The sequence below is a fragment of the Periophthalmus magnuspinnatus genome, chromosome 14 (genome assembly GCF_009829125.3).
Source record: "Periophthalmus magnuspinnatus isolate fPerMag1 chromosome 14, fPerMag1.2.pri, whole genome shotgun sequence".
Lineage (NCBI taxonomy): Eukaryota > Metazoa > Chordata > Actinopteri > Gobiiformes > Gobiidae > Periophthalmus > Periophthalmus magnuspinnatus.
The window spans coordinates 21,516,963-21,541,718 of NC_047139.1; the positions used below are offsets into that span (position 1 = coordinate 21,516,963).

The following is a 24,756-nucleotide window of genomic DNA, read 5'->3' on the forward strand; positions in this document are numbered from 1 at the left end:
ATTTGCCCATTTAAAAAAGTCTAAAATGGTTAGTGTGGTGATTTTCTTTTGCCTTCTTGTGGGATAGTGAGAGCTCAGACTCTACAGAGAGGAAGATGCAGAGAAGAGGAATAAGCAGGTGAATGCAGATGAGAACATAATTAGATTGATATATGGCAATATAAAATGAGTGAAGGTGAGACAGAAGGATTTTTGAGACCTAATTTACATAGAAAGATAGATAGATATAATGCCTAGTTCATTAAAGATTTTACTCCCAAAAATAAAGCAAAATTAGAATTGTTAATGCCAGTTTTCATTTTCCCATATATATATATATATATATATATATATATATATATATATATATATATATATATATATATATATATATATATATATATAAATTTGTGTATCTAGTACTACAACAACATGAACCAAAAATTTTAAACATATATCATAATCTATCAATTTTTCACATTTTTGTGACCTAAATATGCCCAATTATGGCTATTGTTACACATAAAAACGCTTTACTTGTATATGAAGATGAAAAACGAATTTTTTGCAAGTAAATGACAGAAAAAGTTTCAAGTTTATATGTCCATTCACCTGCAGTGTCTCGCCTTAATTACAGTAGTACAGCTCTTTCTTTAAAAGGTTGCATCAAAATGTCAGTAGAACTTGAGGGATGCTTTAGAAGTCCGTAATAGTTCCTCGTTTGATCGTTAGCTGCTCAGGCATGACGGGAGGCTGGTCTTTTTTCGTGCTGGCCCTGTGTTTTGGCCGGTCAGTGGCAGTGTAGTCCTCTGCGCTGCTCCCAAACTATATTTCTCCCCTCTGGAACTACAAAGGCAACAATAACAACAGCTGCACTTATCAGACTGAGTACTTGAACAGACGAACATGGCGTAAAGATGACTTGAGCCAATCTTTCTCAGTTTCTTCGACCGGAGCTCATTATTTGCACTTGTTTCATGGCCAATCGTCTCCCGGATTGTTCCGCGTCAACAATAAGGAGCATGGTGTTGGAACGACGAAGAGCGCGGTGAAGGAGCGCGTCTCACTCAATGGGCTTTTTATATTTAGCTCTGTGAGGGACGTGGATCAGTAGAAAGAAGAGACCCGAGCCCGGTGTTGTCTGGCATTTTGATCCCTTGGAGATCGTCTCAAGAGCGAAACAAACCTTGCAGAACTTGGCTTCGCGGTGCGCGCTATCGGGCTATGTGGTGCTGAAGGCGGTGTGTGTGCCTGCGTGTTTGTGTTCAGGGTGTTTGAGGGGAAATAGCGCATTTTTATTTCGAGCTTGGCGCGGGGAAAGATGATGATGGCCGGTGGTGGCGGAGCAGCCGTGGACCATAACGGAATATACTCCAACCCGAACCTTCACAGCCTGCAGCAGCCGCACATGGAGGCGGACAGCGCGGACTCCCGCAAACGGCCCCTGGAAACTCCGGCGGAGGAGGCCGGCTGTACCAAACGCACCAACACCGGAGGTAAGGGAACACAAGTACAGGCGCCTCCACAGCAACTCATTTCATGACTCTTTCATTCGCAGATGGGCGCGTAAAAGCGTTCCGCAGCCGAAAGTCCTAGATCCAGGTGATGTAGAAAAAGCCTTATACCAGATAAAAGCGGGTTCGTGTTTGCAAACGCGGCTTTAACGCGCTGCACCTGTGCTCTGGCACTTCCAAAAAGCGGCCGTGGTTTACAAGGCAGTTACTTCATCCTCAGCACATCCCGGCGGTCTTTGAGGCAGTCTGCTTCGAATTGAACCCAGTCTCCCTGTGCACATCTGGAGCGTTTCTTTAGTGATATTCCTCATTTGGTGTTTGCGCAGCAACGACAATGCTTGAAATGGTGAAAATATTCCTGCAAATAGTAATAGTGAGTCTACCATTTGACACGCTGGGTCAAAGAGGAGGGGTCCCTGGCTGCGCTCTCACATGGAGGCCAGAGATAAATCTACACATTTTCCAGAAGACTCTAGGTGAAGAGGCATATGTGATGGGCAGTTTGGAGAGACTTCAGGATAAATAGAAAACATATGGCAGAAAGTGCAGTCATTGGAAGATGGAGAGGAGCAAACCTCTTGGCTCCTCCAGTTTGGTACCACTCAGCTGGTAGAGAACAAAACCATGAATCACAGGCATTGTGTATCTGTGAAACATCCACTTGGCTCTACAATACCACAATGGCCTAAACTCCTATTGTCTGACCGAATCAGCCTGGACCGGTCTGAACTGGAGTTTGCCTTTAGAAAACCTCCTTTCCCTTAATAACAGGCTGGATTTGGTGTCTGTGCATCGTAACCTTTCACTTGATCACTGAAATGTCTTTCCGGTTCAGGACGAGGGTGTCTTGTAAAATTTGAAACTAGTGAAGTGTTGCCAACTGAAGCTATTTGTGTACGAATGTGGGCAAAGCAAACAGGTGAAAATCAGCCTGCAGCACTTAAGCACTCATCACTACACCACACAAAATGCTGTTATTTTTAGAGTACAGTACGAGCCACACCTCTGCATCTGTTGAGCTCATAATTTATAATACTATCTTGTTGAAAAAAAGTGTATTGCTAAAGGACAATATAGATACGCATTACGGTTCAGTGGAGGACTGCAGCATATTTGAGCAATTACTGTAAATTACGGCCCTCTGCTGTAAGCTGCATTTATTCTATTAGGCTTTAGAAACCCAAGGTTGCCTTGTCTAAAAAACACAGGGGATGGGCAGACTAAATATTTTGACTTTAAGATTGAATATATAGAACAATTACTGGTTTCCGTGTCTCATCACAGTTGTTCAGCCCCTTTTTAGCAACTTGATTAAATTCAGAGGAGTTGAATAGCAGTGGACTGTCACATAGTGAGGAAGAGGAGTTACATAGATGCTTATTATTCTCGCGTTCAGTGTCAGTTGAGGAGATGAAGGCTGAAACACTAAACACTGTACATCTTTTTGAGTCCCTGATTGCAATGCACTGCGCCTCTCAGGGACCACTTATTAACAACCTAATGTTAATTGGCTGTCCGCAGAGAGTTGACAGCCTCCTCACCATATGCTGTTGCAGTTTGCTTTGTCTGCCTCCACAGCCTCTCTGCCGTACAGTGAAAGCAGAAGCAGCGCTACATCCATTTTCTAAAAGGGAAGGGCGCTGCATCTTTGCCGCACCTCCCAAATGTAGTTTTGGAAAAGCACAAATGCCCCCCTTTGTGCCAGTGCTTCAAAGCCGAGTCGCCCCTCGGATGCCCATTAGCAGAAGATAAAATAGTAAAATGACAAGTCACATGTCGTTCTTCCTTTGAGCAGAGCGTAGCCTTTCACTCTTTCTACTCACTATTCCAGGTAATACAAAGGCTGAGGGATGTGAAAATTACATTTGGAGTATCTTAATGAATAGTGTAAGTTTATAATCCTCTGTGAGAATTCACCCCCATTATACCCCACTGTCACTTAATAATAGCATTACATACAGTTCTTCCACCAGGCGTCCTGTTCATTTAAAGCATCTCTTCATCATAGCTGCATCCAAACCACAGTCCAGAGGAGCCTGTTTAATTGGCTGGTGATGAGAAAAGCAGCAGTGCCCTGCTCACAGAAGCTGCACAGGGAAGGTCCAGGTGGCCCTTCAGAACCTGACTGCAGTCAATACCTGACCACTTCATTATGTATTTAATATGAATTTAACTGGCCGTTATCAGGGAGTGATCATATCTTTATGTAAGGGGCTTCAATTTAATGAGAGTATATATCATTAAAACTGTAACCAGATGAACAATATGCTCTGTATCACGGCAACCATGTGTAATAACGCCCACATAAGACTGACACGTTCTCCTGCACTTTATGTAATGTTGTCTGCTAAGTTCACCCCCCCTTTCATAAGAATGACATGTATGTAACATCGCAGCCTCACAGCATGTCTGGCCCCTGTGTTAGACAGGCTGATAATCCTCAGCCCTCCCTGTAATCACCAACCTTCCACTGTGCCTGATATTGATCACATTATTCGTACCAAACTGATCATTAACATGACTGACAGTTACAACAAAGAGAAGAAAGCCTGTGTGCTTTCAGAGCCGAGCCCCTCGTTGTACATTTTTAGCTGTGGACAATTCATCTGCTCTGAATGAGGAAAATTACTCCTCTTTTATCAGCATTGCCCTTCTCCTCAAAAAGAACATCTTTCATTAATTTCTCTTCCTAATTACTCATACTCTGAGCCTATGTTGCCAGCAAGCAAGTGCCATCCAAAAGGTGATGTAGCAGAGGGATTAGGTATGATCTCGTAATGTTGCTAATGGAAAGGTTGGCACAGGAATGTGAGCAGTATTTTTTTTTTTTTTAATTTTTGGTGGGAAGGACACAGGTGCCCTTGCAGAGCGATGTGACGTGAGCGGACTGTGAATTTGCCAGGTGGCAGTGAAAGAGAGACTGAGAGAGGCTGATAGAAATAAGACAGAGCAAAGCGAGAGAAAGGAGAGATAGACCATAGAGTCTACAGGGAGGCAGTGTCTATAGCAGCATCTCGCAATGAATGTGAATGCTCTGAATTTTCTGGAAGCGGTTCGTTCCGGCGCTAAATGGGACACTATTTGAGCTTTTGATTTGGGGATGAAAGTAAAGAGCGGACCACTCGAATAATGAGTCCTTCTTCAGGTGGAGAGAATGATTGATCCAGTGTGGACTCGGCCGGTGTCCGCGCACAGACACTCCACACGCACATGACGGCGGTCCACTCACATAAGATACCTCTCGGTGTTAGATTTATAGGCGTAGTGATTGGCTTCATCACCCCCCTCCACCATTCTGCGGCACTGCCATTTGCAATGGTTGATGAGCCCCTCCGCCCTCTCAAACATGGCCGTCTAAGGGATTGGGGGTGGGGGATCGGAGGAGAGGAGGTGGGTGGCGTAAGGCACGCTGTCTCCGATCACTCCTCCTCCACCTCCTTCATCATCTGCTTATGTTATCCATACTCCTCTTCACCCACTGCTGAAGGTCACTTTACAGGCTCCACGCTCAGCGCCCAAGTCCGCTCTCCCAGCCACTTCACCTTTGTCACTTTCTACTAAAACCCTGACTGAATGGGCTGCCGTACTTTATAGTGCTGCGTCAAAAGAGGCGGAGTAGGAAAGAAAATTCAATTTTTTGGGACCAGTATCGGGGGGTGGGGACATGACGTTGAGCAGGGGGGCGACCAGCGATTGGCCGAGCAAGGTGTCAGTCCTGCGCGCTGCTGCAGACGGACAGGCCACTCGATGAATATGGATGAGAGCAGTGAAAAGGGTGATGCGGCAGGGAAGACCCCCCCCTTCAAACCGATGCAGGCTCGAACAATGCGTGCCGTCTTTCACTGAAAACACTGAGAGCCTGCATTAGCATTTTCTCAGACAATTGAGGCTCTGGCCAGCTGCAGGCATGGCTCGGATGCTGCGGTGAAATCTCTTTTACTGCACTCACTGATGAATTAGACTCGGTGAAAAAGGTCGACTGGCCGCATTCCTCAGCACTACGGTTGCACCTATGCCTAGCCTAATGTTAAGATCCCCTTTAGAGATTGCGCCCCGGCATTGATGGCGATCTGACAGAGGACTTGTGCAGCAGCAGATCTCAGAATGGGTAAGCGGGCAACTCTTTTTCTGTGACTTGTTGAGTTTATCTTTTGCATATGTGTCATTTCATCGCCCCGCACTTCATTTGACCATTGTTACTCTTATCTGGTGTAGCTTCCTCGCTGGTTGACAGCAGCAGGTTAGTCCATTGAAATGCAGAATGGGTAGTGGGAAGGAGGGAGGACGGTCACAAGGCATTTCCTCCTGACCCACCCCCATTGAGTGACTTAACTAAACACATTTGGCTCAGTGTCCATGTCTCTGCTCCCAGCCATCCCTCCAGTTCTGAAGCCCGGGTTTGAACTGACACCCCACTGGCTCCCATTCCCAACGTGCCCCACTGCTCCGGTTCCCTGGCGGATTGCAGCAACAGATTGCCATGTTTACTCTACCACATGACGCCATTAAAACCTGTTACTGTGATCTCAGACACTAGGATGGAATTAATTATTGACTAATGACAGCAAACGTGGCTTTGAGGCCGATGGAGGAGTGGTGGTGGTTCCTCCCCTGCTGGCTTCACTCAGGTGGAAGATGAGCACAAAGTTACGCAGTGCATATGGGCTTGTCTATCAACAACAGGTCTTTTTGGCATTTACTATCAGTTTCATATTGCAATTTTTTATGGTTCCTTTAACTTTAAATATTTTCTGATTGTTGCAAGTGCTTAAAAGCTTTCTAAGATCTGTCAGTCATGAATGATCTTTATTTTCCCACCAAGGTCATTTTATTGTTATCCGCTGTGAAGAAACAGGGGGATTGCGAGAACAGATAGGAATCCAAGAGTCAGAGGAGACGTGGAAAAGAGACAAAGCTTACTCTGTAATGCCAATGTTACGATTGCAGTCCCACATTTACCCTTTTACTACGACTCCATTAAAATTACACATCGCATTAAATAATACATCAAATGGATCTGATTTTGTTCAAAGTGAAGTCTTGTCATGTCTTTTTTCCATTTCATTACAAGACTTGGGATGGTCCCGGGCAACCATCGTGCTATAACCATAATTTCTCCTGACGTAATGTGAAATTCGGGTACCAAACATGTCAATGCGTGTGTTGCGTGTACATGTGCCAGTGACATTGGTTCTGGTTGTGTGCACAAACAGGAGTCTCTGTCCAAATGGAGCATGAGAAGCATATTAATGTAATTAGCAGGAGCTCTAACATGTAGGCTGTGAAATCTCTTAATGTCACACTGTCTATATCTATCAGAGTCTAATGAATGTATTACTCAGGCAACAGGTTGGCTCTACTGCCCTGCCGATCCTCCTCGATTTATCCTATTTTGCTGTTTATCATTCAAGTCACTACGCACTTTACTCTGTAGGATGTTCAGACATATGGAAACAGTGTGCATTTTGCGTTTGCAGCCTAAAAGTTGCTAAAACATTGTACTAGTGTGGTCAGTGCATTTTCTATCTCAGGAGTGACGTCACCCCCGAGACTGCTGAGGAGCTTTGGACAGTGACGTCATTGCATCGATATCAGTATGCAGAGCTGAGTACTCGTATCAGTGCATCAGTATAACACCTGTACGCATAGTTTTCCCAAAGTGATGCAATATTAGGAATTCACTGGGGAATCACGGTCTATAAATACTGCATCTTCAACTTACTCCTCGCAAGTTCCTTAATCATAATCAGGTCAACAATGTCCAGGCTCCCTATGTGGCTGATTGTTTTATATGTAGATCAAAACACTTAATTTCATAATGTGTATACTCGAGCCTGATTAATTCCTGATTAGCTATAACAAAGTTTGCTTCACCTAGAGGAACTCTCCAGATTGTTCAAAATGATGAGATGTCAATCAGACTACTAGAAGCCACCGTAAGCTACCAGAACCCTTCCCAAAATGGAGGAGATTTAGGCTTGGCAGTGAACCTCTTGTACAAATCGGTGGGATTGGTTCCCATATGCTCTCCACACTTCTCCTCATTATCAAGGATCAAGTGTGTATGTGCGTTCATAGATGGACCGCATGGCTAATCACTGCAGGTCCTGTAATATTTTTTTTTTTAGTAATATTCATATGATTTTCCATTGTTATTCTTCTCACATGGGTGACACTGGACCCATCTCTGGATTTAGACAGAGGTGGTGAAAACTCCTTGAAAACAGATAAAATTAGACCTCTGCGAGCTGAAAAGGAGGTCATCATTTACTCTACAAAAATCTGGGACAGGACACAGAAAATGTCACCAATCTGTTTTAAAACGCAATCGCTCTGAATGCTGCTAACACGAATATATAATGCTAAAAAGCGGTCCGTCATGAATACCCTCAATTATACAATATTTTTGCATTGCGTAAAGAGCTGTGTATTCCCATTGTGGCTATGTGCCTGTTCAGGTCAGGGATGAGCAGGGAGGGAGGGGGTCTAATAGTGGTGTGTATGATGCTGTGTGAAGCTACTATATAAGATGTAACTCTTTCCCACTTTGTGTGTCTGTTCCCCAGAGGAGGGTGAGTACTTCCTGAAGGTGCTGATCCCCAGCTATGCAGCCGGCTCTATAATTGGCAAAGGCGGCCAGACCATCGTACAACTGCAGAAAGAGACGGGTGCGACGATTAAGCTGTCCAAATCCAAAGACTTCTATCCAGGTGAGAGCCACAATTAAAATCAATGGGCATAATGCAGTATGGGTTGGTTTTGTCACAATACAAAAATTTCAAACTCGATTTTGATATTAAAGAATAGACGTGATACTCCATACTGATTCCACCACGATGATGACAAACGACAATGTGATTTTCAACATTAAATATAGTACTTTTGTTTATATTCCCATGTGGCCTTATATCTGTGTAATCCCTTAGTCGTCCAGGTTGGTTCCATAGTGGTCCATGTGCATGTATGAGACTGTGTTGTCTAATACTTGTTCTGATACAGCTCAAAATCATTCTAAAGCTATTCAGGAAAGACTCATTTGTGTCCTGTGAATGTGACTTTTTTTAGTATCGATACCTGCTCAAATGAGTATCTAGTTTCAATTCTAGTTTTAGTATCGATTCGTATCTGATTTTCGATACTTTGAACACCCAGAGTATGGATCAGGGGCGTTGCCTTGCTGCATCACGGTGAAAGATTTGACCATGAGCTGAGAAGCCGCTCACTGTTCCTTACAATTGATTCCTATGAATAATTATCCTTTTCGTCGCACACCAATAATAATAAACACTCCAAACTTCATTATCTGAGCGTCCTTGGGCGTCAGGAGCATACTTCAGTCTGTGCTGGCTCGTCTGTCAGTCGCAGCGTTCGACTGTGTAGGTAATCGCTATGGCTTCAGTGCTTGTTGTGTCCTCACATTCTTTACCACTGCAATCACCGCTGCTGCATATATTCTTTAGAGCTGTTTTAATTGAGCGGCTGCCATTTTATTAGCGCTGAGAGAACACATTGAAATGCAGACTGAATGTATGTAGCGTTAGCCCAGAGGATGCCAGTGCAGTGCCCCCTGTCACATGGAGGTCATAGCCTTATTCGACACACAAATGCCCAGAGAGTGTCAGCGCTGTCGGCCAGTTTGTCCTTCATGCCTCAAAGGACCTGCTGCAGAAAACAGGTGCTCAGCTTCTTGTCCTTTATTACCTCCAGATGTTTTCTGTGATAACTGATGCGGGCAATATCCACTATGTCTACTTTGACTTTCTGTTCCCCGTCAGCAGTTAGAGAAGACTTGACCTGTGGGTGTGGAAAAGCTGAGTATATATGTGATCATATCTGCATATATCATTCAGTTTGTCTGGAAAGACACCACGCTCCACTGCAGAATGATCTGGAATCACTTGTCTGGGATTCAATTTCTGCATATTTTCACTGTGCAACCAAAATTTAGTTGTATTTTTAGTTAATAATCTTTCTGTTTAGATAGGAGTTAGTTGGTTAATCGATTGTCATTATGGGCGTAATCACTTAAAGAAATTACTTGTTAAGAATCTGTAATATAAAAGAGAAAAGATTATCAGAAAACCTATGGAATTAAGGGTGTCTAAACATACAATTGTTTCTTAAAATATTAATATAAGTACATTCATTTGCCTTTTAATTGTGCCTCATGTGTGTTTTATGTAAAAGTATGCGTAAGGACACTAAGCAATCAATTCATCAGTTGAAATTGTGAGTGTATGTCTCTACTTTTAGGCCAGTGCTAAAAATACATCGCCAAGCAGCCCAGTCATAAAACTTGTTTGGATCGAACTATGAGAAATGGCCATGTCAGGCTAATCCCATTGTGTTTTATAGAAGAGTTTGCCTCGTCTGTATGAGTTTGTATCATTAAAGCTCACTTAGAGTTCAGGTAGTTTTCTAATGAATCGACCTAAGCGAACAAAGCTCTGAAACCACTTGACCTTGAACGTGCTTGAGTTCATCTGACCATGACAGGCACGGTTAAATCTTAAGCAGCTATGAGAATACTACACGCATATAATACAAATGCATAAGGTGAAAACATAATGATGCAACGGACTTTTTCATTTTCATTTTCACTTTTAGTTAAAATTTTATGTGCGTGGTTTGCATCGGTTCTGCCACCAACTGCTAATTTCCCTTTTGCAAATCAATCTTTTTTATAATTCTAGTACATATTTTGCCTCATACTTTTTACCCCTGAATTTAAATTAATAGTAACACGTTTTTGAGATTAGATTTTTAAACAGATTGTATTTAAGCATCATTCTAGCCATGTAATTGTAATTAGCTACATTTAAACTCATGAGTTTTAGAGTACGGTTCAAGTACCAATCTTCCCAGTGCACGGCGGTCTCACTTCTGTCTCTGCACCTCTCTGTAGCTACAAACACATAACTGCACTGCATCACCTGCTCTGATTGGCCAGAGCTCGGATAATACGCAGATGTATTTAAACTGTTTAATCCAGTTATGTATAAAAGACTGATCTGAAATGCACCTAAAACTGTGTAACAAATTGTGTAACAAAGAGATAGTACATAGTATTTTTAGTAGTTGTTCTCATTTATATACTTCTACTTACAAATTTGGCAGCACTATTTGTACTTGTAACTGAGTAGATTTTCAACCATCTAACTGTACTTTTACTTTCACTGTCTAGCATCTATTTGTATTACAATGAACGACTTGCATAACCCAAACGTTAAATTTTAGTATACATTTGACTAATTTATGGCTTTGTCAGGTGCGTCAAAATAGTGTACAAAGAATTCAGACTTAATTTCAATAATAAAGAAAAGACTCAATACACAATAACGATTCCGATAACACAATGATAATAAAAAAGCACTCTTTCTTTAGACAACAGAATGTGATTTTCAACATTAAATCAGCCCCTCTGCCTGTTAGATCTTCTCAGTCTTTAACGCAGTTTAAGACTAGACTGAAAACCCACATTTTCTCCCTGGCATTTAATACTAGGTAGACAGGATATATTGGTGTGTTATTGTTCTTTCCATATGTATCATCTGAACTGTATATTTGTTTTTTGTTGACTTTTATGTGAAGCGCTTTGGTTACCTGAAGTACTTTTTAAATGTGCTATAAATATATAAGTAAACATTGAATTGAATTGAAGCAGTATCATAGTACTTTCTTTTACATTCCTATGTGGCTTTATATCTGTGTAATCCCGGTAGGTTCCATAGTGGTCCATGGGTGTATACTAGTGTTATACTTGTATTCAGGAAAGTTAAATTTGTGTCCTGTGAATGTGAGTTTTTTTTTTGCATAAATACCTGCTCAAATGAGTGTCTAATTTCAATACTAGTTTTAGAATGGATTAGTATCTGATTTTTGATACTTTTGACCACCTCAAGTCGTCTGAAAATCCTTTAACACAATAGAATCAAAGATGAAAATGAGTTTTGTTATTGCCTCCTTTCCTTGTGTTGTGCAGCTCTGGTTGTAAAGTCTGTACAACTGCACAATTAGTTCCAGAGGGTGTTTAATCTGCATCCAATGGCATGGCCTTTTCCAATCCGACTGCAGTCCTGAGAGACACGGCTAATTCTTTGTACAGGAAAGACAAAGACTTCAGGCCAGGCTATCTCAGTGTTTTGAGTTTGATGTGACCTCTGTCGGAGCTGCTATACAAAGTTTCCTTTTTGTGTCAAGAACATTGCAGCACTTTTAACAAAATGAAAAAAGTTTGGCGTGTTCATTTGGGAGTATTGTGTGATATATGGCAGTGTATGAAACATGCCAAGGAAAGATAGAGGGGAGACTAGGAAAATATTTTCTCCTGAACTCTCTGCATCCTTTGAGTTTCTATTATGCCTGATGACGTGCGCTTTCACCTCATGCAATTTGATGTTTTTCCGCACAAAATCTGGATGCATTTAAAGTAGAGCTGCATAGTATATCGGCTAAACTGCAATCTGAGGGTTGTCAAAAATATCAAAAATCAGAGATTAATCAAAACTAAAGCAAGTCTCAAAACCTGAACTCATTTAAGCAAGTATTGGTACTGAAAAAACCTTGACCTTGAACAGTTTCATCTTATCTAAAAAAGAGCTTTTAAAAATATATCATTTCGGTTTTAGGCAACAGTAACTGTTCACTGATCCGAAGGTTGGCAGTTCAAATCCTGCTCTCAGCATAAACACATCCTTGGTTGAGTGGTCAGATCCACTGACCCCTAGGTTGGCAGTGTGATTCTAGCTCCCACAGATGAATACTGTCTTTGTGTCCTTGGGCAAGACATTTAACCCACTTCGCCCCCAGTGTCTGTGTATACTGGTGTATGAATGTGTGTGAATGGGTGAGTGGTTCCCTGATCTAAATCGTTTTGAGTGCCTTGAAGGTGAAAAAGTGCTGTATAAAAATGTGACCATATACTATTTACCATATTAAAATCAATATAACATATCGAGTCTATTCTATTGAAATCGAATTAGAAATTTTAGTATCGTGACAATGGTAGTTTGCAATGGTAGTTGCAAAGATTATTTACATAAGGGACTGAACTCTGCAAAGAAATAAATATTTAGTTTTATAAAAAAGTGGTGTTGTACTTGTATGAGGGCTGCGAGATGAATCACAACTGAATAAAAAATCACATTTGGAATGGATGCAGTTATTAAATCACAAAGGGTGCAATTTTCGAAGTATCATTATTTCTTCCACAAATAACAAAATCTCCTGTCTTATTCTGCGTAAACCCTGCTAACCCTGTAGTTTAGATTTATACAAACATGTTCCGAGATAAATGTGATTCTTGTATTATCAGTTCATATTTCTTTCTTCTTTCAAATATTAATGAGTTGTTATAATGCGCAGTCTCAATAGAATCCTACTTTTTAAACATATATAATTGCAAGTCAGTCCAAATCGTGCTTCTCTAGTTTGAAGCTGTCGTTTATACAGGGCTCAGTGGTTCACATAGGAGTAAAGTGGTGCTCCTCATTTCTCTGTTTGGATTGTTGATGTGTTCATATCCCAGCACCTGCTCCGCCCGGCCCCCTCCTCATTATGGTGATGAGTGAGCAGAGGAGTTCAGGGAGAGGGGTTCTGCTGGCGACTGTGTGATTGGTGGGCTTGTTTTGGCTGACACTATAGTAAGGAAAGCACAACTGTACAACACACAATAGTGGTCACTGGGTACATTTATATGGGCAGTAGAGATCAGATAACTAGAGTAATCCGATTAACCAATAAATAGATCTTTTAGATTTTTTTTAGTATGTGTTGCTAAAAGTATTGAAAATCAGATACCAATCGATGCTAAAACTAAAAACTAGATACTCATTTAAGCAAGTATAGATACTGATAAAATTCATATTCATATTCATTTATAAAGCACATTTGTATATTTACTTTTTTGTGAATACTTCTGCTTTATGTTTGGTTTCCATATTATCATCAATTTTTACTTCAGCAATGTATCGCACTTCAAAATTTGTTATTGTGACAGGCCTACACATAACTGGAGGAAATTTGACCTGTTCGTTTCCTTTCATTTCATCTTGAGTTGTATCAGAACTAGTGTAAGACCACATGGTGTAATGAACAAATACTATTATTATTATTATCATTTGGGTATCAGAATCGGTATCGAGTCCTTAGTCTCGAGTCTATTCTTTAGTATCGAAATAGAGTTTGAAATTTTAGTCTCATGACAACATGCACAAGAGAAATCTGATCATCAAAAATACATGGTGACTTGTGGCAGTTAATCAGTGGGTTTTTAGAGTAACTGTTGTATTTGGCAGGGAAAGCACAATTCCTGTCAAAATAATAATTGGAATCCTTAAAATAATAATAATAAAATTATAATTGGAATCCTTTAATTCATATTTAGACTTTCATTTTTGTCTTTGTCACATTACTTTGCTCTTTTTGCATAATTGTCTTTGTCAAAAGCTGTACTGGTGTGAAAAATCTGAAATAAATCAGAATGATGTTTATATGACAGTAATATGATAACTCCAGAAATCAGATAATGATCAGATTGTTGGTATCTATGTAAACCATAGGCTGTATGTATAAATGGACATAGCTAAACTGTTAGTCGCCCGTTCCAAATAGAAAGTGAGCATGGGCGCTTCTGGCTCCATCGACTGGGTCCAATTCACTTTACGTTAAGAAATTGTCGTCCCTCTATGTAACTGCTGCAGTGAGCCTCATCATTTGGTCTTAAAACGTTCGTATTAACCCACTCTACATGATCCTGGTATTGACAGCATTGCAAAGCGTCAGCACCCTGCTAAACCAGTGCAGCGGGTGGGAAGGGGCGTTACCGCCAACAGACTGGCTCCAGATTTGCTCTTTGATTGTTATGATACTCGCGGTCAGAACTCAGCTCCAAATTCACCCCAAAACTGCTAGCCTTGATGCGCTTCATTGGACTGGAGCTGAATGCTATGGGTGACGTCACAGTCCCTTAATCCTCTTCTTTATACAGTCTATGGTCCAAACATAGTGACAGCTTTGAGGAAGTTTGGAGGAGCCCTTAAACTTGTCAGGTGTATAAATCAAATTGGCTGTAAAAGTGGAAGTAGGGAGGATTTCAGATGAGCGTAAACTGACAGAAACAAAAACAGTTGAGTTGTTTTATTAAGGGTAGTTTTTGAGGTGTATTTTTGAGCCTCTGTGTACAGCTCATTAAAATGGCTCCAATCTCTCTAGTCACCCTTTCTTCAACCCAGTGCTGCTGGCAGGTCTGATTGGCTTTCTGTCTTCAGTTTCTACCCAGCCAACAATCTGCCCAAAAGTTAGTTATTGATTTTCCCTGCAAAATGATACCATAAAAATCTTTTCCCATAAACTTGTGTTTCCTAAACAAGTAAAAAGTCTCAAACTTCTCTAAAATGACGATAAAAAGTAGTGCATAGAAATGAATTTTAAACAAAATAAATGTGATCGCTACATCAGTGTGGTTGATGACTTATGAAGATAACACAAAAATCTGTTCTAAAGGGTTAGTTGTCTAATAGAGCTAAGCATGTTACTAACATTAGGAGCCGCAAATTAATTATATTTCCCTTATTATGATGTTCAACTTTTAAAATGAAGTTTCAAGATGGCAACTTTTGGCAATAGTTTTCGGTGACTTCATTGTGAATTATTCAGCCCTGTCATAAAATGTATTTGTTGATTTATTTATGTTGCCTGACAACGTTTAAATGTGTTCTTGCTGCAAATGGGATGGCTGTACTTTCACCTTATTTAAAAGACGTACGTTAAATTATATCTTAATGAGACTTGAGGATTAATGGTAGTACTACCAACAATGAGCCGTTTTGAGCTAGAAGTGACTTATCAGAGCCACAAAAACATGATATTTGTGAAAAGCCATTCTAAGAAGCTTGAGCACAGCGAGCGAATCTCTATTCAAAACCATGATCCACGTACTGTGCATATATGCTTTGTTATCATTTGCTTTTATTCTAATTCAAGTACACATTGAACATAGGGAGAATACACATCATTACAGCGTACACATTGGTGTGATTTTGCACTGCACACAGCAGTACAGTGATCACATTCATCTGTTGTACAGCGCTCCAACACAACACACAGGAGTCCAGAGACGACCCTGATTCAGCCATTTTCTCTGTGTCTTCCTCATTGTCATGGTGTGGAGTCTCCCAGTCCACCGCACCGTCACATGAAACTACGCCTTTAGAGATAGAGATAGGACGTGTGCGTGTGTGTGTGTGTGTGTGTGTGTGTGTGGGGGGGGGGGTATTTATTAGGGCTGTTAGATATGGTGCAGTCAAATTGAAATTGTAATTTGAATAATCGTAGTTAGCAAAGATTTCAGTTGTTTTGCTAAGATAATGTCCTTTAAAAATAACTAAATATCCTGTCTTATTATGTAAAAACTGCTAATCCTGCAGTTTGGACACTACAATCGGAAATGCATAGGATTCTTGTGTTAGCTTAGTAGTTCTTATCTAGTCGAATGCTCCAGGGCATGTTTAAGATGTGAACTTTGAACAGAATCCTACTATGAAAACATAAATTGTCAATCAAATCTAATCTCAATGTTTGTCAGAAAAAAAAAATCACAATTAGATATTTTGTTAAATCGATCAGTCCTCGTGTTTATTACATTGTGGGGGCTCAAATCTGTACACACAGTCACTTTATGTCACTTTACAGGGACAAAAATCAGGTCCTCATGATGTAAATCTTTTATTATTAGATCAGCAACATTGTTCAAAGTTCAGATCTGGGTTAAAATATGTTAAGGTTAGAGTTTAGGTTAAGGTTAAGATCAGTCTCCAGGAAATGAATGCAAGTCAATGTAGGGTTTGCAAAAGTATCAAAAATCAGATACGAATTGATACTAAACCTAGTATTGAAACTAGCTACTCATTTAAGCAAGTATCGATACTGGAAAAAAAAAATCACATAGCAACAAGATTTGACCTTTCCTGAACAGTTTAATCAGAACTAGTGTAACACCTCATGGTATAATAAACACATATTATTATATTGTGTTGAAAATTACAAAAAGCTTTTAAATCAGTTGGGTATCAAAATTGAAATCAAGTCTATTCTTTAGTATCAAAATAAAGTTAGAAATGTTAGTATCGTAACAAAGTAGTGCCCCCAAACAACATAGAAACCCAACAAACCCTGCATGTGTGTGAGTCCAGCCGCACTGCTCCGACTTGAGTGATTGTGGACAGTAAGGACTGCGTGTATGATCCATGATTGTGTGCGATCCACGAGGACAGGGGGCAGGCCCAGAAATAGCCCCTGTTTCAGTCTCCCCCTCTGTGGACGTGACCCTCTCTCCCAGCTGTACTCAAGCTGCTCTACCACTCGCCAAGTTTCCTCTGTCCTCCTCCCCAGCCCTGAACTGTTTCTGTCAGATTTGGGAGCGTGTGGGAGCGGACTGGCCAGATAACATGACATCATAACTCCAGTAAAATGTTGTTTTCATTTCCCAGCGCACGAATGTTGCATGGCTAAATGTCTATAGTACCACGCTGAGAGTTGGCCTCATACTCACTTCCAGTGTTTGGAAATAACTGTATAATGAACCCAAAATACACAGTGAGAATATGATTTTGGTACAGTTATACTTATACTTATACTAAAAATCTAAGGAATACTATAGATATACTTTGACTTTGTTCTTTATTCATACAGGTAAACCCCATGAGAGAACTTGGGTGCCCTGTTTAAAATACAATACAAGCAGAAAAACAAATAAAACAAACAAGTCCATATAAAACATTAAAAACAGGTGCAGGTGTGTGTATAAAAATTTGTAATCAGATTATTAAATTGCGAGTGCGTCACCAACGTATCCAGTTTTGCTTTTTCTTGGTGTGTATTCCATTTTTCTCAAGCAAAACAGCTAAAAGCCCACTTTCTTGTTTCAGTTTTAGTTCGGCTAGTCATTAGCAGTCATGTGATCTGATATAAAATGTTCCGGTATCAATGATTAACAAGCAGGTGAGATATTATGACAGTATTTGAAGTACTCCCTTATAAATACATTTCATACAGTGCTACAGACTACATGATAGTAGTGTGAGGAACTGGAAACAGCTCTTGTAGTGAGTGCATGTGTGATTATGGCTTCTCTAATTGAATACATATCAAACTGTAACATTTTTCTGGTCACATTTTTACACTATAATAAAATGCAGCTCGATGTGAAAGTATTCAAAGTATTCAGATGACAGTACTCTGATTGGACCGCGTGCAAGAAAACAGAAATCCATTTTAAAGCAGTGTTTAGTATTCTTCTACTAAATACATTTGCAGTATTCTTCCCAACACTTCCTTACACTTTCTACACATTCGTACAGTCTCCACTGCAAGAGCGCTGGGAGTTCAGGATCTGAGAGCAACACTTTGAAACAAACTTTTATGCGTTTGCAGTTGGCTCCGTAGTTCGTCCATGTATAAAGTTTCTGCTGCTGCATGTTATGATGTCATAGTAACCGGCCTTGTGTTTTTAATTATCCTATTGTTAAAAAACGGAGCCAGAGTGACATTACGTAACATGGCATCGGAAAGAGCATTACTCCATCAGGGATTTCCTTCAAAACAAAACAATCCCAAAGCCCTTGAACCCCACTGTACCCCAGCCCATGTTCGCTCATTCCACTATAGCGTTAATCTCGCTGTGACATCATGGGTGCGGTCCACAGACAAAAGGGGAAAAATAACTAAATTTTTTTGTTTCAGCCGGTTTCAAAGTTCCTCCTAAATTTCCTGGCTAGTCGTGGACATTGGCTCGTGTAATCTCCAAGGCAATATGGCAGCTATCAAAACAACAACTATCTTTTTTGGAAGGAGCTGCTGCTAACTTGTGTTGCTATTTTGTGTTGTGTTAGCTGTATACAGAGAGGAAATTCATCCCCTCTTGTAAATTTAGCACAAATGCTCACTATGTTTCTTCTTGTGCCAAATTGTTGGTGCTATTGAACTGCAAGATTAAAGCCTCGTAGACAGGAAACGCTACAAACCTTTCCACAGCATATCCCAAGCATCGATCGCATCTGGCAGTCAATATGTTCAATACCAGTCTCTTTCATTTTACGCAGCAAATTTCTGAAATATCTTAAGGATTTACTACATGTAATTTTTTATGTTTTATGCTAACACTTTTAGCCTTAGGTGAAGATTTGCCTGGATAATAGTCATCATTTATTAATACACACTAATTAAAGCTCTGGGTCTCAGAATGTGAAAAACAGAGCTACTTCAATTTTAAACGGTTTCCACTCTTCCAAAGTTATTCCTAGCACCTAATTATCCAATGAGCAATGAGTTTATAAAAGGCGTTTCAAAACTTTCTAGAGAACAGAGTAAAGGTTTTCTGTCATGGTGAAGCTAACAACGACTAGCATGCCATAGTGCCCTTCCTGAATATTTGACAATAAAACACTAAAATTAGATGAGGGCAGTACTCAGCGGACTTATTTTGACCTTGAGAGCTGCTTATGCAATATATCTGTACTGGAGCAAGACAAAATTATCCAAAAATACATGGAAAAAATATGGTACAAGGAATTTTAAGCAGCTGCGGAAGGTACCAAAGTAAGAGTACTAAAGTAATGTACTTAAGTGCAATTTTTAGGTGTCTGTACTTTTAGGTGCTTTTACTTCACTAGATTTGAAAGCAGGTATGTGTCCTTTCTACTCCACTATGTTTTTTGAAAAGTAAAAGTATTTTTGTATTATTGTTTGAAACCTGCTGAAATAAATAAAAGAAAATAAAAATAAACAAATAAAAATAGAAACAGGTAACAGGGTAAATACTTTTACTTAAGTAGTTTTTTTCATTTGATAGTTTTACTTTTACTTAAGTAGTTTTCTACTCGAGTATCTGTACTTTTACTTAACAACATACGTAACAAAAATTCTTCTACCACTGCTTTTAATATAATGTTTGTAATATGTTTGGATTTAGCTGTTTTTTACAGTGAATAAAAACTACATATTGAAGCCCTGTCTCTACATACATGGATATATACATACATACATACTCACACACACACACACACACACACACACACCCCCACACACACACACGCCCCACACACACACACACACACATACACATGCAAACATACATACATACACAGCCAGTGCTTCTTACTTGAATAACTGCCACATGACATAATATTTGACATCGGATTTTTGCTTGATGCTCATCTTGCATTACAATTTAACTGATTCTTCTTTTATGTTTTAATAATTGGATTGTGTTGAAATATTTTAAATATGTGCAGGTTTGACAAAAAGACTGAAATCTGAACTGACAAACTAATATAAGAATGACATTTCAGAACATCTGAATAAGAATAAGACAGGAGATTTTGCTGTTTGTGGAGGAAATTATGGTACTTCAAAAACTGAAGTCTTCGCGATTTGCTAATTGTGTCTGCTCAAATAGCGATTTTGATTCAAATAGTCTTTTTACTATAAGCAAACCCCAGAGAACAACACTTTTCCTTCACCAGCTTTTATCCACTGAAGAGAAACCCTTGGTACAATGTAACAAAGTAAAAGTAGTAAACTACTGTGCAATCTGTTCATACTTTTAACTTTTACTTCACTACATCTGAGAGCAGGTATCTGTACTTAATAAAAGAAAAAAATCAATTCTGTCAGCTTTACAAAAACATATTTGAGTGAAACAAAAACAAAAAAAACTTTTTGTCTAGTTGAGAGAATTTAATTTTTCTTAGCTAGAAAAAAAAAATTCAATTCAGTTGTTTCTGATGAACAAAATTCAGCACAAATCTTTATCAAAATCACTACATTTGAAGCTTTATTAGGTCTCAAAATATGTTCAAAACAGTTAAACTTTTTACTCTTTAAGTACAGTTTTAAACTTTAATACTTATACTGAAATATCTTTTTCATGTGATACTTTTACTTTTACTTTTTTGCTCCGGTATCTGTACTTTTACTTAAGTAACAAAATGGAGTCACTGTTGAAATGCATCTTGCAGTAGTCTGTACTCTTTTTCACTATGGCTCTATACAGTTGGCATCAAATATATAGCCTCATGAATGAAAGTGAAGTAGTGCGTGCTGTTGGCTCGCGTGCCACAGATTGTATAAAGAAAAGTAACACTAGCCCCAGGACATGACCAGCTGCTGTACAGAATACTACAAATGTACAAAGGATTTTAGGAAGTAATAATTAGGAAGTATGCATTCTTATACATGGTGAGGTGGTATGTATTGAACCATTTAAAATATTTGAACATTATTTTGAATGTGTAATCCTCGTGTGGCAGTGATATGGGAGGACGCAGCCAATGTAAACTTGAAGAAACGATTGCACAGCCTTATGCCCGGGCTCCGTATCGTAACTGCAATTAGTCAACAGTATCAAGTGAGAGCTCGCTTCCCTCAGGCTGTTTTGTTATTTTGGCAGACATTTAGTGGCATTTTATTTGCACAGTTCTGTAGCGCAGTCATGACACAAATATTCTCTCCGTTTGGAGCCATGTTTTAAAATCTGTTTTATTTTAATGCATTGCAGTCTTTGAATTTGCACATTAAAACAGCACTAGTCTCATTTATCAAGTCAAGTCAAGTCATATTTATTTTTAACGCACATTTAAAAGCAACCACAAAGGCTGTACAAAGACGATATAAAGTGCAATCTTAAAAACATTCAAAAACATCATAGAACAATACAACACAAATCAAGTGTCCTGCTCAGCTCGTGTTAAAAGACAGTGCAAATTAATGAATTTTCAACAAAGATTTAAAACATTTAAAGATTAGGCTGTTCTAATACACAGAGGAATATCTATTTGCAGCGTTGAGAAGTAACAAAATACATGTAACAATAATACCCATTTGTAATACTAATTTTGCATAACTGTGTTTAGTTATAGTTGTTATTGAAGTTAGTATTCAGAATAAAAGTACTTTTAAAAATCAGTACATTGTAATACATTGTAGTACTTAATCCTACAATTTGTCATTTAAACTGTTCAACACACAGTACCAGTCAAAGTTTGGCCACACTCTCTCAGTTTTCTTTATTTTTTACAACTTTTTATATTTTATATACACACAAAAGACATCAAATAAAATGTAAGTCATTTGGAATTATGTAGATTAATCTATGTATGGTATTAAAATTGAACAAAAAAAAACTATAGTAATGAGTAGTATTTTTCATGCATACTTTTAATTTTTATTTAAACATACAGTTTGTACATTTTTGGAGGTGGAACATTACCTGCAGGATTTCATGGAAACAGAAAGTGAAAACCACACTTGGGAGCATTCTGCAGGGAGATAGATATGTTTTATACTGTGGAAGGTTATATCCAAAAGAACAACTGCACAGACAAATAAGTCATTTTCTTTATTTTTAATACTTTCTACATTTTATATACATACAGAAGACATCAAATATATCAAGTTAGTTATGTGGAATTCTGTAGTAAAGGAAAAAGTGAAATACCCCAACTATTTTTTTGTATTTTATATTCAAATGCTCTAAGTATTCATCCTTTGCTTTGTCAAAAAATATTTAGTAGAGTTATTTAATGTTTTTTCTTTTCTGCATGATTCCATATAACTTACTCTATATAAATAAAGAAAAAAAAACATTGAATGAGAGGGTATGTCTAATTTTTTGTCTGGTCATGTATGTAAGAAAAACAGAAACATATTTAAAACAAAAAGTGCTATAGACATAAAGCTGTCTAAATCATTTTGTTCAGTACTCTGTAGCACTGTTGCTGTCAGACTTTTCACACCTAGTACCACCATAGAAAACATTTGACTTTCCAAGTACCACCAAATATAAATTGAGTTCATAACAGGACTATTCCAGGTCTAATCCAGGGCTAAATCAGTTCTAAAAGTGGACTATGGCATTATCACTGTGGTTCTAAACAAGACGTGATCCAAAAGAGAACAGCAAAGTGGAAAGAATTGACTCTAGACACTAAACCCACAAACTGAAGAGCCGTCCAAGTATCACCTGAAAGAGGTTGCTTGCCCCCAGCGGTACATGTGCCACAGATTGAGAAGCACTGCTTGTAGTATAATATGAGTATGTAAGTATTCTTACCAACACTATCCGTTACACAGGCCCCACATAATGCAGATGCAGTGAGCTCTTCCATTTTTAGAGCTCTGGTAAAAAGTATTTCTAGCATCTTTGTGTAAACAGCTAGTTAATTTTTATCACATGTATAAAGTTACTAATTACAAGTACTCAGGTTACTGTAAGTGAGTAGATTTCTGCACGCTTTTATGGGTGGATTTTTAAACCTATAATCTGTATTTGTAGTGAGTAGTGCCTGCCACGTAATTGTAATGAACTAGATTTAAAACCATACGAGTTATTGAGAAAATTCCCAACAAAACCTACAAACACACATAACAGCACTGTATGGTCTGCTCTGATTGGCCAGATCTCAGAGAATATGCAGATTATGGTTTAAAACAACATAATTTATCTTTAAGCAGTTTAATTTAACAAATATTAATGGTAACTAGAAGACAGATTGAAAATGCTATTAAAATTAATGAGTAAGTAACTATAGTAACCAGGAGTATTTTTCATACATGGCCTACTTGTTAGTGGATGGATGGGAGCCAAAAAGTCTCGATTGCAAAAACAGTATTCAGATGACCACTGTTGAACCACTCCTGGATGAAAGAGAGCACTGGTAAAGAGTATATCTAGCATCTTAGTGTAAACAGCTAGTGACTTTTAATAAGCAGTGTAAAGTTGCTAATTACAAATACTCAAGTTACTAATTACAAATACTCAAGTTACGGTAATTGAGTAGATTTTTAGGGTCGTTGTAGTTGTTTGGATAGATGTTCAAACATGTAATAATACTTGTAATTGAGTAATTCTAGCTGTGTGAACTGGTTGCATTTAAAATTGTAGGAGTTACTAAAACAGAGCTCAGAGAATATGCAGATTATGGTTTAAAAGAACTTACTTCAGATTTAAATCATATTTTATGAAGTTTTGAATAGAAAACATCGATCATCGAAATGGTATTAAATGAAATAAAATGTAACTATAGTAACGAGTAGTATTTTTCTTGCATACTTTTTTATTTTTACTAAAAGGTACAGTATGTACCTTTCTGGAGATGGCACTTTACCTGCAGGATTCTGTGGAAATAGTGAGTTAAAACCACATTTTAGAACATTCTACATGGAGAGAAATACGTTTTCTGCCATACTGTGGAAGACTATATCCAAAAGAGTAACTGCATGCCAGATAAGAGTCAGGTTTGTGGAGATGCAAGGATGCTCACAGTAGACACATGCTTTTATTTTAGTCTATTTTTTGGCTAAAAGGTGCAAATTTATATTGTAAAACGTTTTGTAAATTTGCTTTTACTTTTACTTGAGTACAAATTTGCAGCACTGTTTCCAGCTCTGGTTTTATATTTGTTTGTTTCAGTCCAAACTCCAGAAACTGCTTTTGATTAAATTGTGCTGTGTTAATGACTGGAGTCTGGGTGGTAGCCGGCTGCTCAGACCAATGATGTAATGTCAACCTATTCCAAATGACGGACTTACTGACTATAAACTGCACATTACTTTCAAACCAAAACAGAACCTGGCAACGAGGTCATATAATGAACCCAATCAGTGCAGAGAGTTCCTACAAAAACGTATCAAATTGATTTATAGAGTGAGGAATTGCTGCGTAATCTACCAATATAATGGCACTTTTTTATTGGGGGTTATATGGGGCAGAGGAACAGCATGTGACCGAGACAGCATGTTTAGGAAGGGAGGGGATTTCATGTAAGCATTACGTAATCACTCAGGAACTAGTAAAACTCAACAAATGTTTATTCAAAAGGGTTTATTGCAAATTTATTGAAGTGTATAAGACCGTTGTATAATGTTATTCTGATGAATATTTTTCACCATAAATAAATAAATAGCCAACATTTTGGAACTTTGGTTTTAAACATACAAATAAACATAAACATAAACAACACAGCATTACAAAGAGGAAAGATTGTATTGGTTTATTATGACCAATCACAAGAAGCATGTGCTGCCTTCTTCACAGCTCCCACATGTGCAACCTTTTGTCTGTAAAAGCCAGTCTCAGAGTCACTCTTAACTTCTCTCTCTTCTGATGAACAGCTTTTAGTGCTTCACATGTAGATTTGACCTTGGTGTGTGCAGTTTCTCAGTCCATTGGGTTAACCTTAGACATTTTTTCAAACTATTTATTTTT

At 38.7% G+C, this 24,756-nt stretch overlaps 1 protein-coding gene across 2 annotated transcripts in view; it reads left to right on the forward strand.

Annotated features, from left to right (window-relative positions):
* The first annotated feature begins 678 nt into the window (after positions 1 to 678).
* Positions 679 to 24,756, forward strand: part of nova1 (NOVA alternative splicing regulator 1) — a 29,099-nt gene continuing 5,021 nt past the window's right edge. Inside the window, exons 1-2 of one of the 2 annotated variants that reach the window (XM_033978183.2) lie at positions 679 to 1,475; positions 8,060 to 8,203. In XM_033978183.2, coding sequence (XP_033834074.1) covers positions 1,301 to 1,475; positions 8,060 to 8,203 — 319 coding nt within the window. In that variant the 5' untranslated portion in view covers positions 679 to 1,300. Of the gene's footprint in view, positions 1,476 to 5,386; positions 5,602 to 8,059; positions 8,204 to 24,756 lie in introns of those variants that run through there. The other variant, XM_033978184.2, reaches the window with a different exon arrangement.